Genomic DNA, 19,602 nt, shown 5'->3' with positions numbered 1-19,602 from the left:
AACATCCTTATTCCCTATCCAAAATATTCGCATTTTAGCATTAAGCTAGATATAACAGTTTTATTAGTAATGTAATTATTTTTCCGTTTATGATATGTAATTATAAATCCGATATGTGTGTGTGTGTGTGTATGTGTGTGTGTGTGTGTGTTATTTTATTTTGAAATCCCAGTGATGCTTTTTGTATTAAATATCTAGAAAAACTTTTCTAATATGTGCCATACCAATATCTTTTACACCCATATCCTAACTAACTGTCACCCACCACGTCTTTTTCGGTGTTCCTCTTCTATTTCTTCTAAGGACTAAGCACCACGTTTTGTATGGGATGGTCCTCATCTCTGTGTTGCACGTGCCCTAGCCGCCCTAACCTATGTTTTCTCATTTGGTTTCCAATATGAGCCACACCCAATCTTCCTTTTCTACACTCATTTCCAACTTGAAATATATTGTCTAATGTTGCAAATGCTTAAAAGAACAAAATTAATATTTTTTGGACAGCAAGTTATGATCTAGCAAAATAAGGTGGAACTAACTCTACGAAAATTAATATATTCTCCACATTGCTGTATGGCATGGAAAGTTGGACTCTTACTGCAACACGAATGAAAAAACTTAAGATGAATTGATCGAATAACAAATGAAATAGTCACACCGAATGAAAAAGAGCAACAGAAATAACAAAAACAATAAACATTCACAATTCTACACCTCATAATACAGGGATCGCCGGAAGAAGATACGGGATAAGACCATCTTGACTACGAAATCTTCAAGAGTAGTATCAAGAGATATCTGCTAATCTGTTTCGAGTTGCCGTAAACAAACTTATCGAAAAAGAAGGGAATTACTACAGGAAATAGGCTAAGTGGAGTGGAGAGACTTGGAAACCTTTGGGATGTCGTGTACAGATGACAATTAAAGATACGGCGAGTCAGCAGAGCCAGAAAATAGGAGGTTCTTAGACGGCTGAATCAAACAACAACAAACAACGATTAATAATGCTTATGGAACTAAAGGAAAAGAAGTTTTGAAGTCTTGATATCTGCTACATAAAATAGCTGATCTTGAAGATCAGCTATTTTATGTTTTGACTTTATGCAGTAATTGAATTCGTTTTGAATTTTTTATTATTGCTGCAGTGATATTTTATTGATTTTAGGTACCATCTGCTCCGTGTGAACATTTGTATTGTAGTGCAAATAACACAGAGTACGCCTGTACATCGACGTTTTCGCCCTGGGCTGACGGTACTAGATGTGGAGATAACAAGTAAGTATCTTATAAGAAAAAAAAATCAACGTTTTTGATGACAATATTATTATATTAATTAATTTGTTTTGCTATTATTTTAAATTACTTTTTTCTTTTATGGTTTTACTAACCAATATGAAACAGCTTTTCGGTTCTACTAGTGTGCTACAGTTTTCGGCCGATCTTTTTAAGCGATTTATAATATTTGATGGATTCGACCGTTACTTGATGGAAATTCATTTTATGTAACAATAAAACACTGAAAACTTTGTTTTCAAAACTTCCACAAAATTTATTTTAAATTCTTATCACTACAGCTGTTTCGGCTAATTGCCTTTCTCAAGTGATCTGTTTCTGGCATGGGTTTAAACTTTATAGTCTCTAATGAAATAGGTTGAGGAGGGGAGAACTGTTTGTCTCAAGCTGGTCATTCAGAATTATATCTGTGTTTTTTAATTTGTTGATTTCCATAGATTCTAACAAAGATAGCTTAAGGCCTTTATTTTGAATGTGTAGAATTTTAAATTCGTCATTAAAAGAATGATTATGATCTAGAAGGTGAAGTGCGTATGTAGAATCTGTTTTTCTATTATTGAAAGCCCTTTTATGTTCTGCTATTTGTTTATTAAAATTTCTACCTGTTGGACCAATGTAAGTTTTTGGGCAGTCGCCACATTTAAGTTTGTACACACCACTGTGTAAGTGTTTTTTATGTTGGCTCTTGTTGTTTTTAATATATTTGCCTAGGTTGTTATTTGTTCTGAAAGCTGGTGTTATTCCTTTCTTTTTTATGTGTTTGGCTATTTTTGTTGATATTTTGCCTGTATATGTAATCGAGCAGAAGGTACTGGGTACCACCAGAGAAAAAACCCAGTACCTTCTGCTCGATTACATATACAGGCAAAATATCAACAAAAATAGCCAAACACATAAAAAAGAAAGGAATAACACCAGCTTTCAGAACAAATAACAACCTAGGCAAATATATTAAAAACAACAAGAGCCAACATAAAAAATACTTACACAGTGGTGTGTACAAACTTAAATGTGGCGACTGCCCTAAAACTTACATTGGTCAAACAGGTAGAAATATTAATAAACGAATAGCAGAACATAAAAGGGCTTTCAATAATAGAAAAACAGATTCTACATACGCACTTCACCTTCTAGATCATAATCATTATTTTAATGACGAATTTAAAATTCTACACATTCAAAATAAAGGCCTTAAGCTATCTTTGTTAAAATCTATGGAAATCAACAAATTAAAAAACACAGATATAATTATGAATGACCAGCTTGAGACAAACAGTTCTCCCCTCCTCAACCTATTTCATTAGAGACTATAAAGTGTAAACCCATGCCAGAAACAGATCACTTGAGAAAGGCAATTAGCCGAAACAGCTGTAGTGATAAGAATTTAAAATAAATTTTGTGGAAGTTTTGAAAACAAAGTTTTGAGTGTTTTATTGTTACGATTTATAATATTTTTCATTGAAAACTTCTATTTATTTCTAGAGTATGTTTCAACGGAGAATGCAGGTACGAGTACGAACTTGTTCCAATCAATGGAGGTTGGGGACCATGGAAAGAGTGAGTTTGATTAAAATTTTTACTCAAAATAACACTTTTAAAACGTTTTTTTTTACTGTAGATATGGGCCTTGTAGTAGAACATGCGGTGGAGGAGTGCGGGCTTCTCAGCGGAACTGTAACTCCCCTAAACCACTGAACGGTGGTCAGTACTGTATTGGAGAAAACGTCAGATATGAATCGTGCAATATACAGGATTGTGATATCAACAGTTTAGAATTTAGGTAACATACAACAATATTTTAAATGGGTACTTCTATCTAGTGTTTTATTTATTTTTATAGTTATTATTTGACATATTTTTTTTTCAAAATCTATTTATATGTCATAAATATGAGATTTGATATTATATATATATATATATATATATATATATATATATATTCATTATATAGAATTCATTAACGTCAGTGTCCCGTTTTACGTTTTAAATCTTGACAAATGCAAGGGTTTCCTGCCGAAAAGGTGATTTCAATGGACAATAAAATCTAGTTCCAAATTTAATATTGCTTTTTGAACCCAAACCCAAAAAATACTAATTTTATATTATATAAAAAAATGTAAAGAAGGGATCAAGATAAATGGTGAAAATATAAATAACATCCGTTATGCTGACGATACAGTCATTATCGCTGAAAGTGAGACAGACCTGCAGACGTTACTAAACACAATTTGTGATACTGGGGAACAGTTTGGTTTAACAATACACATAAAGAAACAAAAACCGTGGTTATCAGTAAGAGGGGTAAAGTCATTATAAGGATCCAGATAAAAATGAAAATATTGAGCAAGTGGACAAAATGAAATACTTAGGAGTCTGGATTACGGAAGATTTGAATCCGAAATCAGAAATTCGCTCAAGAATTGAGCAATCAAGAGCAGCGTTTTGAAGATGAGGGAATTTCTGAGTAACCCAAGACTCAATTTGCAAATCCGATATCGGATGGTAGAATGTTATATCCACTCTATTCTTCTTTATGGTGTCGAAGCCTGGACTGTTGATGTTGACTTAATGAGAAAACTGAAAGCTTTTGAGATGTGGCTTTTTAGGAGAATTTTGAAGATACCATGGGCCGATAATATTACGAACGAAATGGTGTTGCACAGAATGGGAAGAGACAGAGAACTTTTGACCACCATTAAAAGGCGAAGGACAGCATATTTGGGGCACATACTTAGAAATAATACAAGTACGAGTTGTTGTAGCTCATTATGAAGGGTAAAATCGAAGGAAAAAGGGATCCTGGTAGACGACAAATATCCTGGCTGAAAAACATTCGCGACTGGACCGGGTTAAACACACAGACGTTCTTAAGAAAAGCAGAAGGTAGAGACGAATTTGCGATGGTTATAGCCAATCTTTATTAGTGGAGACGGCACTAGAAGAAGATATATATATGTATATATATATATGTATATATATATATATATATATATATATATATATATATGTATATATATATATATATATATATATATATATATACCATGTTATTCTTCTCTTCTTTCCCAAAACTCGTTTTACTCTTTTTTTTCCTTTTGGCTTTCTCCTTTGGTAATATCTTTTATTGTTTTTTCACTTCTCCCTCATTGTTATGTATTTCATGATCATAATTTTTTTATAATCATAAAATCAATTAAAATGTAAAAGGTGATTCAAGACATTCACATCATTAAAAATTTCGAAGGACAAGGTGTTCGACAAGGAGATAATTTCTGTCCGAAGCTATTCACTTTAGTCCGTTTTTAAAAAAGTAGAGTGAACGGATATATTTTCACTACTTAAGGTACGTTTTTACTAAGCTAAGCGATAATCACGCTGTCTTGCTTGGCCGTTTTTACTGAAGCGTGGAGCTGTGGAGCCGCTAGCGTCGATCTTTGGCGACTGGTTCGAGAGCAGACAGTCTCAAACGCTGATCGACTATAGTGCATGTGATTTTGAGACTTTTTTTATATGAGGCAGGTGTCCTAAAGAAAAATCAGAGAGGATGGAAGCCTCGCGTAGAGCAAAAGGACAAAAGCTGGCTTGATGTTCAGTATGCATATGGACTGCGAAAGTGCAGCCTATCGATCCTTTCGGTTAGAAAAGTTTTCACCAAGGTGTACTGCACAGTTTGGATGCAGCCAGACGACAAAAATGGATGGCAACTGTGGAAAAACTAGACTTTAGTAAATCAAGCAGAAAAGCATGGTCCTTACTTAGAAAACTTGGTAGTAGCAGACACACAACTAGAGATAAAGTACCAATAGTTCCCAACAGAGTGGCCTCCCACATTGTAGCTACCTCAAGAGCACCTAGAGATCGTGACCACACCACCAAAGTAAAGAAAGAACTAAAAATACTGAAGTTTGAATGCCCGCTTACATCTCAATACTCTGAAGCGTTTACTCTAGAAGAAATTAACTCAGCAATATCAGAAGTTAAGTCTGGAAAGGCACCCGGCTTTGATAAAATTCATCCAGAATTTTTACTCCACTGTGGCAAATATGCTAGGAAATGGCTGGTTGATTTCTATACAGATATGATAAAATCAGGGAAAATCCCCAACTCACTAAAAAGGGCCTCCATTATAGCCATATTAAAACCGGGAAAGGCAAATGATCAGCCTCAAAACTACCGACCGATTGCACTGCTGAGCTGTGTCTATAAACTGTTGGAACGATTAATCTACAACAGAATTAGTAATAACATATTTGAATTGATACCTATTGAGCAAGCAGGGTTCAGACCTAACCGCAGCTGCACAGATCAGATCCTATTCCTAACAACACATATTGAAGCAGGTTTTCAAAAAAAGGAAAAACCATCCGTTGCTTTCATTGACCTATCAGCTGCATACGACACCGTCTGGAGACAAGGACTAATCTGCAAACTAATCCGTGCCATCCCGTGTCAAAAGATAACTAGACTCATTGATAGCATGCTCACCGACAGACCTTTCCAAGTCACAATGGGCAACTCAAAAAGTGTCCAAATGAAGCTCAGCAATGGACTGCCACAGGGATCTGTTTTGGCACCCTTACTGTTTAATTTATACATCGCGGACCTACCTAGGACAAATTCGCAGAAATTTGGCTACGCTGACGACTGGGCCATTGCAGCAAGACATAATAACATAGCAGTTACAGAAACAATACTAACGGATGACCTTGCCATTATGGGAGAATACTTTCGCAAATGAAGGCTACGGCCTAATGCGACGAAAACCGAAGTGTGCTGTTTCCAAGCCAACAAAAAACTGTCCGCTCACTTTGAAGACAGACTACTAACTCATAACTCAACACCAAAATATCTTGGAGTGACTCTTGACAGAACTTTAAGTTTTAAAGAACACCTACAAAGAACGGCAGCAAAACTGAAAACGCGAAATAATATAATCCAAAAGCTATGTGGTACCACATGGGGGTCCTCAGCCTCAGTACTCAGATCATCTGCTATCGGACTTGTATACTTGACAGCTGAATATGCTTCCCCAGTATGGCTCAATAGCAAACACACGAGGATTATTGACACCCAATTAAACCAGACAATGCGAATGATTTCAGGTACAATTAGACAAACACCCAACTATTGGCTTCCCATCCTGAGTCACATTCCACCGCCGAAACTACGAAGAAGTCACTCCCTTCTCAGAGAATATCGAAAAATCCAGTCTAACCATCAACTACCCATCCACCATGATAGGCGTGATATCGAAATGAACAGACTGCGCTCCAGATATCCTGTCATGTTAAGGGCCACCTCCTTACATCAGGAATATTTCGACCTCACCAACGCTTGGAGAAGACAATGGGAGCGCGACTCACCACAGGAAGCACAGCAAATGGCCTGTATCGAACAGAAACCGCCAGGCTTTGAACTGACCCGGAGTACATGGACAACGCTAAACAGAATAAGAACAAGAAGCGGTAGATGTGCTGACAGCTTACATAAATGGGGAAAAGCCCTTACACCGGAGTGTGACTGTGGTGCGCAACGACAGACCGTCCGTCACATTGTTGAAGAATGCCCCCGAAGGCGGTTCCCTGGAGTTTTTGACGAGTTCCTGAATGCGACCGAAAATGTTTTAGACTATATTAATGCATTAGATGTTCGTTTGTAATACTCCATGTAATGTTTTATATTGCTTTTTAAATATGTGTTCTTATTGTATGCCATACGATAAATAAATAAATCACCAAGGTGTATCAGAAAAATGACTATTTTTATTTATTTTAGTAGGGTTTATTGAAAGGTTTATTTATTAAAATTATTTTGAACATGTAAATATTTTTCAGGGCTCTTCAGTGCCAAGAGTTCAACAACAAAACAGACGAAATAATCAACTCCAGTATTCCAATCTACTGGTTTCCTGATTATAACATCGGTAAGTACATAAATTTAATATTTTCTAGAAGATGACTATATTTTTGTACTTTTAGAACTACATGAAGACCAGTGCAGGCTGTTTTGTATCCCCAACAAGGTAAAACCAAGCTATAGGCTGCAAGATAAAGTACAAGATGGAACGAAATGTGGACCTTCTGGATTTGGAATCTGCGTGAACGGTATTTGTAAGCCAGGTGGTTGTGATAATGTGCTGGACTCTACTGTGGACTTAGGTAAGAGTTAATAACACTAAATACTATAGAAAATATGTTAATTCTACTCGCTCTTCACAAAAGAAAAAAATCTGGAACCCATTTTATGTGGATTTGACGTAAATGAATCTAAAAATGCTCTCTAGAAAACTGTCAATGTTTTTTTAGATGATTGTGGCATATGTGGGGGAGATAATAGTCGGTGCCAAGAAATCAGTGGAGCTTACAACAAACCAGCAGAAACAATTGGCTACAATCGAGTGGTAAGGATACCAAAGGGAAGTTCTAATGTTAACATCACTCAAGACTCTTACCCCTACGTTGACGACAACTATTTAGGTTAGTATTAGAGATAAAATAATATAATAACAGAGAAAAGATCTTCTATTTTAAGTTGTAAAAAAGTTGTTTTATTATTACAATTAAAACTAGTCAGTACTTATAACTTTATTCTTCCCTTAATGAGATTAGACAACTATAATACTATAATTCGTTATTAAAACTCAATTTCTAGTGTTACTGGATGGAGAAACCGGGGAATCCCTTCTAAACGGCAACTTCATGGCTAACAGAGACAGCGTGGACATAATATTTGCCAACATTAAGCTCAAATACAGCGGCTCAAACACTTCTGTAGAATGGATCAACAGCGAGACGAACAAAAAGCTGCCGAAGGATCTGGTGGTCAAAGTTTTGTCCATGCAGAGTTTGTCGCCTCCCAATATTCATTATAGATATGTTATCGACGTGAAGGAAGCACCCAGGTAATATTGTTTCTACATCTATATTTCGAATTTTATTAACATTCTCATAATTATTGTAATGTCCATCAGTTGTAGAACAATTGGTTTATAGATCCAAAATCCCAGCAAACATTTTTACGTAAAATATTTTTGAAAGGACTTTTGATGATAGCAGATCCAAGGACATCGTAATAATTTAGTTCAAATCTTAAACATGTCTTAAACAAATCTTTAACAATGGAAAAATGGTTTAAAAATGTTTATATGATCGTTTAAAATCGTCATATAAAGTTTGTGCAATATTAAATTGCACAGTAATTTCACAATAATTGTATTGGCCAACGTGCGTGATGCCACAATATCATTAAATTGTACAATAATATATCGACCTAGCTTGTCGGTACTTAATACATCGAATAAGAAAAATTAAAGTGTTAAGTATGTGCATTATTGAAAGCAAAATCACTATAATTACGAAACGTTTGTAAAGGGAACTCAGAAAATTGTTAAAAGCTATTTTCACAACCAACATTATATGATGCGCAATTAAACAGCACTATTACAAGATCACGCTTGAGAATAAACTAAAAATGACCTAAATTTGACCATGAGGTTAAACAATATATTGCACAATCTTTGATATACAGGTGACTAGTACCTAGTAATTTGTTCAATAATTTTTGTCGTTTGATGAAAAAATCACTTAAAATACATTTACTATTCAATATGATCTACCTGTCTCTCGATATATTTATTTCAATCTCTTTAAATTTACGGATCTTATCAAGAAAGACTGAAAATCTCTGAAAATCAAGAAGACTGTCAAAATATGCTTCTACGGGTACTACTATCTCCTCGTTCGATGAAAGTCGTTTCCCTCGCATGAATTTTTTTAAATCTGAGAACAGCCTGACATCACTGAGAACTAAATCTGTGACATAGGGGGATTTTGCAAGAATCAGTACTTTAATTCAGTGATATTCACGCTGGTCTTTTGATCTATGTGAGAGGATACTTTGTCTGGTTGAAAAATGATTTTTTTTACGTAACTTTTTACAGACTCTTCTCACAATTTTTTACGTCAAGATGATGTAAAAGTTTACAGTGATAATCAACTTTTATCGTTTTATCAGTTTAAGGGGAATCTATGGGAGAAATTTAGTAGACATTCCAAAAAACTTATTTTGGACCCCAACTCTTTTTGGAGCCGTGGTCCTGCCACTACTAAGCCTCTTATTTTGATAAAATCAAGTTGGTAGTCGCTAGTGTCATCCATAATGATAAAACGATGCAAAAAACCTTTTTTATCCTCTTTAAAACGCTCAAAAAATGTTGCTGAGAAAGTCATATTCGAATGTGTTTTTGTCTTATTGTGCACATAGCTCACTGATCTCCAAAATTTCTGCCAAAATATTGCTTACACTGCATAAATATATATCTTGATGCACTTTTTGGACCTAGTAGATCATCTTTAAGACTTATATAACATTCCTACTTAATCTAAATTGAGCAATCCATTTTCCTACTGTTTTGAGGTGAAGGGTACTTACATACTTTTATTAATTAGTAATAAAATTGTATTGCTGATACATTTTTTAGAAATATAACACGAGATGTGGTACTCCGGGAATGGCCGTGGAGGGAAACATAGCTTTCTTATCGTCTATACATGGAGCAATGGTTTTTAATTTAATTCAATTTAATTCGATTCGACTCGATTTGATTCAATTGGATTAGATTCTATCCGATTATATTATTTTAATTTTACTTTTACTTTATTTTATTTTATTATATTTTATTTTGTTAAATATTATTATATGTTAGTTTATTTTATTTTGTTATTTTAGTTTATTTTATTATTAAACACGCATGGCACTGCGTTTGCTACTCCACGAGTGTGTGATCGCGCAATTTGTCGTTACATTGCGTTGTTTTTATTTTTATTTTTTTCCACCTCAGAGTGATCCATTGCATCGATGAATACATTTCGTTCGTAGCCCACGATAAGAAAGATATGCACGAATGAACAAAACTAAAACTACGATCTTAGTAGCGCCCTCTCTTATCATACAACAAAACTTATTGCAAAAATGAATTCTTACAAAAATTGTGTAATATATTGATAATAATATTGGTCATCTATTAACAGTTTTCACCAAATATGATTTACTTAAACATTGTGTTGTTGGGGTCAGAATAAGAGAGATCTTCAATGAGGCAGTGAGATCAGTCCGATTATCGTCAGAGACCCAATATAATTACTATTACAGTTACAATTCTAGTATAGACTAGCAAATGAGATAATGCGATTTATTTATAAGCTTAATGAAAAAATTGCATATAGCAACCAAATAAAGGCGATAAAAGAAAACACGACACAAAAGATTAATTATGACACAGTACCGAACAATACAATGCTTTCTAGTCTTCCTCATTTCTATATATCGGAATCTTTTTTAAGATCTCCATCCAAAACATGATTGCACTGTAAAATATACAAGATAACGATTAAATTATACAAAACTGTATTACTATGAGATAAAATAAGACTGATAACCTAGAAGAAACTAAAGAGACGTTTGATATTCACTGAAACGGTGAAGAAGTACAGTAAATTGAAATTCAAACAAGTTGAACGTCAAATAAGAAGAAAACCCTAACTTAACTGTATGAAGTTATTATAACCTCGAAAATATTTAATGTACAGTTACGTAGAAAGAGGATATCGTAACAATTATTTATTTAATTCTTTTTTAAGCAGGTTTGTCAGCTTGTGTGTTCGTAAAAGTGCTTTATATATCTATCTACATCTTGTGCGTTGAAGTGTTATGTCTCAGCTCTTATCATCAGCTACAAAACATAAATATAGATACGATTTGCGGCCGTAATTTTTGGGATATGTTTGCTGGGTAAACTTTTTTCAAAATTTTAATATTAACAAAATTTTTTGATGTTTTTCGTTGTCAGGTATCCAAGATATCATTACGGTAGCAACAGGGGATTTGTAAGAAGGTATTTTTCAATGAATGTATTACGCTTTTTAATGTATTAATTTCGTTTTTCTGGTGTATGGTTCTCCGTTACTTTTATTTTTTGGTAAATGTGGTATTTTGTATATGTTTTTTTTTGACTCTTGTTTAAAAATATTCGTCTTGAGTATATATCAAGTATCAGACGTACTAAATATTAGCTAATCAAGTACTATATTTAACCAGAGAGTGTACAAAGTGTACAAAATAACCCAGTCAAAACATACAGTCATTCTTTTGAAGAAAAAAGTAGTTAGTGCATGTATTAGATGTCAAATTTAAATCTTATTGTAAATTTTTACATTTATTTTAAAAATATGGTGTATTGTGGTAAATACTGAATAAAGAAAGGCGGCTAATAATAGAAATGGGAAAATATACACTTTAATAATAATATAGTAGTTTTCCTTCAATATATAAGTTTTGTTCATTAATTGATGATAACAGCGAGCAGCATATTGATTTTTTTTATCTTGTTTTTACTTTATGGTATATGTGGATTTGCTTGATATGCACTTCGCGTGTGCCGCTGGTTAATAATCAAACTCCGTGTGAAAAACTGACTTTATTTTGAATTACACAATACATATAATATGAACGCTAATAAGTATTATGTCCACTCGCTCTGAATGCTGTATCACCGATCTCGTCTCGTATTTGAGTGCTGTCGTCTTTGGGGGTGCCTATAGGGGCTCGTCTTATCTGCACATATGGCATAATATATCTTCCTACGCTACTATGTTGCCGGATTGTAAAAATGCATAAAATAAACTTGAATTAGATAGAGGCGTGAACATGGCCCCCGCCTTGGCAAACACTGCCAACAAAATCGTCTGCTAATGCTAAATGTTCAAATGTTTAAACTACACTTAGTCCGAAACGGGCAACGGACACATCTTGGAAAAAGAACGAGTTATAATACCATTGTCTGTCTTTATCCTAAAAACTCTGGCTACATCATCACTGCCGCGTAAAAGTTCGATCACGCTACCTAACTTCCACCTTAATGGAGGTAAATTGTCCTCTTTTATGAGCACTAACGTGTTTCCCTCAACTTCACCGTTAGTAGTAGTCCATTTCGTACGTTTTTGTAGTTCGGAAATGTATTCTTTGTTCCATCGTTCCAAAAGGTCGTCCACATAAAAATCGGATTTAATAATGCTAGCAATGTTAGGATTTTTAGCCTTGCTCCTCCGCTAATGTCATTAGACATTTAATCGCTAAGTAAGAAGAGCGTTTCATACCGTATGTAACTGTTTGTAACGGAAATATTTCAATCGGTTCTTCCAGGTTATTTCACCATAAGATACATTGTAAGGATTTTTGATCATCTGCAACCGATACCTGACGGTACATTTTTTCTATATCCGCACTATTTACATATAAGTGTGTTCTAAAACGCAATAAAATGGAGAGTAAATCATTTTGTAAGGTTGGTCCGGCCATTTGAATACTATTTAATGAAACGCCGTTTGTAGTCGGCGCACTACAATCGAACACAACGCGCAAACGTGTCGTCAAAGAACTTTCTTTCTGCAATGTCTTCGCCCGAGAGTGCACGTTTTCCATTGAAAACCTCTTCAAGTTCCCAGAACTTACTTAGCTGTTCTGCAACTTCGATTGTGTTTGTGAAATTACACTTAGTTATTCGCTTTTCTGATGCTTTTTTTTTGGCTGATATACGGCCCTGCTATGATCCAGCCAAACATTGTTTCCTGCATGAATGGTTTATTTTTACCTAAACTAATTTTGTTTGCGCCCAGTATTTGCCAAAATAGATCACTTCCTATCAACAATTCGACCTTTTGTGGTTTATGAAAATGATTATCCGCTAATTTTAAATGTTTAGGTATCTGTAAATCGCTAATGTTTATTTCAGATGCCGGTACGCACCCCGTAATTTCTGGTATTACGAAACAATTTAAAGTTGTATGAAAAGTTATATCGCTACGCGACTGTATATTTATTTCGCATTTGAATCGAACGGGAGATGCAATATTATTTATGCTCATGACTGATATGTTCACGCTTGTCGTTTTTTAATCTAAGTTTATCGCATAAATTTTCGGTTATGAATGAGCTTTGTGAACCGCAATCTAACAAAGCTCGCACTATGTATGCCTTGCCTTGGCCGTCAAAAATATTAACTAATACTGTGGACAGTATAGTTTGATCTGTAGCGCTAACTGCCGAAACTGACAAATTGGTAGTGTTTAAAATACCTTGTATATTATCTACAGATCGTATATCGCTCGCGTTTTCTACCGGTTGATGAACTAAAGCTGCGTTCTGTTCGCTTGACCTATCTGGATGCAATAACGTATGGTGTTTTGACGCTCATCTCTTACATGTTGATTGTCTACACCGCTTATAGAAATGTCCAGGTTTAAGACAATTCGTGCAAAGATTGACCTGTCTTACTTTATCAAACCTGTCCCTAGATGAAAGTTTTGAACATTCGCCGCATTGATAAATGGTGTGTTCCCTTTTGCAAATAGGGCAACACTGTGTATTATCCGATTTATTTAAAATTCCCTGTGATGAATATTTTCCCCTTTACGGCTATACCAAGGACGTCAGCATAGTCAAAACTCTCAGTCTGAGGGTGCATTGGTTGGTCGTTGCTGTAGATGTTAAATAAATATTTCAACAAAAATGAAACACACTATTCTGTCTGTTGCTTCAACCCTATCCGATGGTTGGGTGCTTGCATCCGTACCACAAACAAAACTTTTTATGTATTATTTGTGGAGTCTTTAAATGTGCAGCATTTTTTATGTTTTTTGTAAACTTTCGACGTTTTGTAACTTTTGAAGAAGTTTTTACCTTTTAAAAATGGACTCTCATTTGAAAACAATTCATCATTTCCATTTTAGTTAAATAGGCTAAATCTATTAGTCGTAAATAATTTGTCGTAGGTAACCAAAAAGAGACTGTATGTTTTTAGATGTAACATTCCATTAAGCAAAAGAAAATTTAATAAAACACAAAGGTCACTTAAAATGTAATCTAGATGACCCTGTGACTGTATGTAGGTACAAAATAAAAATCTTATGTGATTTTTGATTAAAAACAGTTTTTTGTCCAATTAAATTCATAATTATTATTATTTATATTTATATATTTTTAATAAAATAGTACACACAAGAAAATCCATTTTTTATCAAGTTAATGATCGTTTGTGATCAGTATTTAACACATGCTACACCAATATTGTTTCAAGCCTTCTCACAATAAGTTTTTTACATAAAATATGTCATTCACTTGTCTCTGACATGCCTAAAGCAATAAATCAGCAATAAAGCAGTCAGTTTTGCCAAACCTAATATGCATTTACTGCAACACTGTTTATAAACTTCCAAACAAATACTCTATACAAGGAAATCTCCCTTGGATAAAAAAGGAGAGTATTGCGAAATGAAATAAATTAAATTCTAATTAAAAGAGTTTCCGAAATGCAATTTTGTTAGCAAAAACTTATCCAGACCAAAACCCAACAGTAGCTTATTTCCGAATAAAATTAATAAAAAAGACGGAGAGTGAGGTATGTTTGACAACATTAAAGAAGCAATCAAATCTACCGCCGATGGTAAGCTAAAATTCGGAAGAAATTTAAATGCTTATAAATGAGCGAAGACTGTTCAAATCAGATAGATAGATAGATGGTTTATTGGTAATACATCAATACAAAAGTATTTTTTACAAGTCAAAGATAAAATATGTCAATATAGTTAATAAACACATAAATATAAACACAAAACATAAATACAGTGTTTTAAAATATACCTACAACAATTACAACTAATTAAAATTGGAGGTGAAATACTCCTCATACGTAAAAAAGGCATTCACTATAAGGTAACTCTTAATTTTCGCCTTAAACTGATGAAAATTAAGAGCTTTTATTCTAGCTGGCACTAAATTATAGAATTTTATGGCTAAATACCTTGAACCATTTATATTATCAAATCTGGTGGGATACTTGTGAAAATCTACATGCGCATTGTATTGACTAAGATTTTGTTTAATGTGCAACAGACACTGCATAATGTTTACACAAGGTAAAGTCAAAATTTGTAAAGCTCTAAAGGAGTTTCTACAATCTGCTCTATAACAGAGCCCAGAGATAATACGAACACACTTTCTTTGTTGCGCAAACACTTTATCAATGTGACAAAAGTGACCCCAGGAGAGAATAGCATATGTCAGATGAGAATGAAAATTATTATGATAGGCTGTTAAAATAGTTTCCCTGGAAGTCACCTGTACAAGGTTCCTAAAGAGGAAAAGTTGTCGGGAATGCTTTTTCGATAGAATAACTATATGTTGTTCCCAGGTTAATCCTGCATCCAAATATATCCCCAGAAACTTGGCTCCGGTTGCACATTGTGGTAGAGCAGCGTTTTCAACGTAAGTGTTATTTCTTAGAGTAAAATTAACACTTTGTGATTTAGAGTTGTTCAAAGAAAGACGGTTAGTTAAAAACCAATTGAATAAGTTTTTTTCAGATGTTTGGTAATCAAGGATGTCGAATTCAGAAGGGTGATAGCTTGTATAGCAAGTAGTGTCATCAGCAAATAAAACAGTGTTAACTGTTTCATTTTGAGAGTACACTAGATCATTAATATAGATAAGAAATAATACTGGACCCAAAACCGAGCCTTGAGGGACACCAAACAACAGAGATTGTTTTTGAGAATCACACTGGTTGAAGTGAACATATTGATCACGATTTGATAGATATGAATCAATTAGTTGAATAGCATCACTATGAAAATTATAATAAGGAAGTTTTCTAAGCAAAATACTATGTGTGACACAATCGAAAGCCTTAGTAAGATCTAAAAACGATGCAAGAGTATCAAGATATTTTTCAAACCCTTCCAAAACATTACTAGTGAAATGATCAATAGCTAAAGTTGTTGTTTTATTTTTTCGGAATCCATACTGGTTTATGGCAAACAGTTTATTAGATTCAAAATGCAGAATAATTTGATTTTTTAAAATTCGTTCATAAACTTTTGATAAAATGGGCAACAAAGAAATGGTGGTCAAAAGACCACAATAAATATAAACTGATAGACAGGCACATAATGAATCAACAACCAGGAGATAACGTTCTTATCGGAAAAGCTATATCCACCTTCAAGCAGATGAGGGCATACTTCAAGAGCCACAACCTGTCTATAAAAGAATGATGCGATGTTACGTCTTCTCTGTTATTTTTTATGGTCTTGAATCGTATACTTTGAACGAAAATATGTGCAGAAGATTGAAAGCATTTGAGATGACTATATCGGAGAATACTTAAGATCCCGTGGACTAATTGAGTCGCAAATGAGGAGGTCCTCAAAAGAATGAAGTAGAACCGAGAGATACTGTCCACCATCAAATCTCGAAAGCTACAGCACTACTTCGGACACATTATGTGAAATGAATCCAGGTATGCCCTCCTACAAGCGATCATGCAAGAAAAAAATATTTGGAAAGCAGCTTTTCCGCGCTGCTGCAGACAAGACCAAAATTGTCATGATGATAGCCAACATTCGTCACGGATAGGCACACCAAGAAGAAGAGACAGGCCTATTCAAAGAAAAATAAAGGAAACAACGGAAGATTGGTTGACCAACCAATTCAAAGAAGTTAAAGAGCTAGAAAGCAAATATGACTTTTGAATATGCCTAAGAAAATAAAAAAACTAACAGCAATGAGTAGGGTGAAAACAACAAGACAATCAATATATCTTGAAAGATACAGGCGAAACATTAATATTGGACTTGGATTTGGACAGAATAAAAACTGAAAGGCTGGATTGCATATATAAAAGAGTTATTTAGAGAGGATCATAGATGTGATAATTCTAGTCTGTGTTTGATAGAGGGACATACCATATTGAAGGATGAAATCGAACCTGCAATTAAAAATATTAAAAATGGCAAAACAAAGGAATCAGATGACATCTCATTGAGTTGATAAAACTAGTAGACCATGAGTTTATTGCTGTACTGTTAAACCTTTTTAATTCTAAACTCCAATTTACAATTGGTTATTACCGTGAGACACAATAGACCTCTTAGATCGGGTGGAAGGGTTAAGCGCTACTCATATTGAACCTAACCTAACAATCGATCATAACAATTTTTTGGGTCGTTTATACCTATATTTTCCGGTATAACCAGAACGTCAACAAAATGTATTCCTACCATCTCTTCAACCATTGTTTCCGATTAAGTCCGAAGAACAGTAAACAAGCCGTGTTTTTCTCATCAGACATTTCTATACATTCTAAATAATGCGGATATGTTATTATTAGCGCCATCTATATATTCTATCAGGATTTATAATGTAATGTATTGTAAAACAAATTATTTTATCAAGTTTACTTGCAGTTAGTTGATTGCCTTTAGGGTAAGTATACCTGACGGATAGTTATGCGCAGGAACGGATAATACCTATTAGTCCTGTAATAGTCTTTGTTTATCCTATTTAAAAATCACATAAGATCTAGCATGCTTCTTTGTTTAATGGAATTATTTATAACCCCCAAAACTAAATCTAACAACGATAACAAACCGAAAAGTAATTTTTAAACAATGAGGTCTAAAAAGCTAGGTTCTGTTCAGAGAAATTTTAGGTTTTTGATCTTTATATTTTGCTGTAAGGTGGAATCCTGGAAAATCATTTGAGTATCATCTTTCATTCATATCATTGAAGATTTGGGGCATCTAGCTTTTTATATTCATTACTTCATTTTGTTTCATTCGAACATTTAAAGATAGTAGATAAAAAAGCGCACAGTAATGTCCGAAAAGTAGTTATACAAATATGTAATCAATTTATACAGGTATTCATTTGAGTATTCTAATATTCAGAATAAAATCAGTCGAAAATGTTGGAGACCCTGAATTTTCGTTTTTTTTTTCGCTGTTAAAAAGTACAGAAGTCACTAAAAATCTTTTTACGTGCTTTGTAGATGTCAAAATGACATTAATAAAGGATACTAAACGAAAAAAACCAGTCCAATTTACAAGAATAGAATATTAATACAGAATATTACAAAAACATTACTACAAAAAAAAACAATTAAAAGGGAAGTTATTCAATTACAGTTTGATCAATGCACATGCCCCGAATGATGGTAAACCAGAAAAAATAAAAGAACAGCTCTTCAAAAACTTATAACAAGCCTACAGAAAATGTCCCAGAAATCACACTAATTTTGTGTTAAGTGACATGACTGCAAGAATAGTACAAGAGCGAGGTTCCATCCCCACTATAGGAACGCATAGCCTACACAACCTCAGTGGCGATAATGAATTACGACTGATAAACTTAGCAGCAGCACTAAACATGACAGCCGCTAGCATCCATTTTAAACACAAGATAATGTAGAAGGTAACCTGGACCTCTCCTGAGGAAAAACATTGAACAGATTGATCACTTCTTCACAGATTCACGACATGAAACAGCCGTAATAAGCTGCAGTGGTTATAGAGGCGGAAATATAGACTCAGATGATTGCCTAGTGATATCAATAGTAAGGGCTAGAATTTCAAACAGCAAAGAAAATAATAGTGGAAAGAAAGAAATGAAATGTGCAAAAGCTGAGAGATGCCACAATTGAAGAACGGTACGCAGAAAACATCAATAACAGGCTAAGGAATCAAGATGTAAATGAAGAAGTCCAGAAAGATATAGACTCCTACTGGACAAAAATAAAGGAAGATATTAAATCAGCAGCAAAAAATGAAATAGGAAAAGAAACTTGTCCGTAAAAAGTATTGGTTTGACGATGAATGCAAGAATGGAACAAAAAAAAATTAAGCATACAGAAAAATGCTTACTTGACAAAATAGAATTACCAGACAAAGAGAAGAAAATAAAAGAGGATACACAAAAGAAAACAATGAAACCACTTAAATACGGAAGAAAACCTTAACCGAGAGAAGGAATTTAGAGTATTCTATAAGAAAGCTAACATCAACAGAAAAGAGTTCAAAGCAACTATATTTAAACAAATACTGCGGACCGGATCAGTGACCTATTAACAACAAAAAAATATGTATTGAATCGATGGGTGGACTACTTTAACCGGTCACTTAATATAGAGGAATAACAAGAAAACCTCCGCGGTCGAAAGAGATAAGGTAAGCCGAACAGAGAACCACCAACGATTCTTGAAGTCAAAGACACAGTTAAAAAACTAGCCAGAAACAAATCACATTGAATAGATAATCTCCCAGCTTAACCATCCCAGCTGATCCTTTTAGGAGTACCAAATCAGATATACTCTCCTTCAAGCCATCCTGCGAGGAAAAATATTTGGAAAACGAGGTCCAGGAAGAAGAAGAACATCTTAGTTAAAGAACCTCAGAATCTGGTTCAATACAACATCTGTGCAGC

The 19,602-nt window shown here is 34.2% G+C and overlaps 1 protein-coding gene across 3 annotated transcripts in view; it reads left to right on the top strand.

The window, feature by feature from the left end:
- Positions 1 to 19,602, top strand: part of AdamTS-A (ADAM metallopeptidase with thrombospondin type 1 motif A) — a 545,690-nt gene that overhangs the window by 488,421 nt on the left and 37,667 nt on the right. For 2 of the 3 annotated variants that reach the window (XM_072538404.1, XM_072538402.1), the window contains exons 15-22: positions 1,163 to 1,272; positions 2,773 to 2,847; positions 2,909 to 3,070; positions 7,125 to 7,213; positions 7,269 to 7,448; positions 7,596 to 7,766; positions 7,942 to 8,191; positions 11,138 to 11,182. In XM_072538404.1, the coding sequence (XP_072394505.1) occupies positions 1,163 to 1,272; positions 2,773 to 2,847; positions 2,909 to 3,070; positions 7,125 to 7,213; positions 7,269 to 7,448; positions 7,596 to 7,766; positions 7,942 to 8,191; positions 11,138 to 11,182 (1,082 nt within the window). The remainder of the gene's footprint in view (positions 1 to 1,162; positions 1,273 to 2,772; positions 2,848 to 2,908; positions 3,071 to 7,124; positions 7,214 to 7,268; positions 7,449 to 7,595; positions 7,767 to 7,941; positions 8,192 to 11,137; positions 11,183 to 19,602) is intronic. The other variant, XM_072538403.1, reaches the window with a different exon arrangement.

This window comes from Diabrotica undecimpunctata, chromosome 7 (genome assembly GCF_040954645.1).
Source record: "Diabrotica undecimpunctata isolate CICGRU chromosome 7, icDiaUnde3, whole genome shotgun sequence".
NCBI classification, from domain to species: Eukaryota; Metazoa; Arthropoda; class Insecta; order Coleoptera; family Chrysomelidae; genus Diabrotica; species Diabrotica undecimpunctata.
This window is presented reverse-complemented; position numbering and strand designations above follow the sequence as displayed.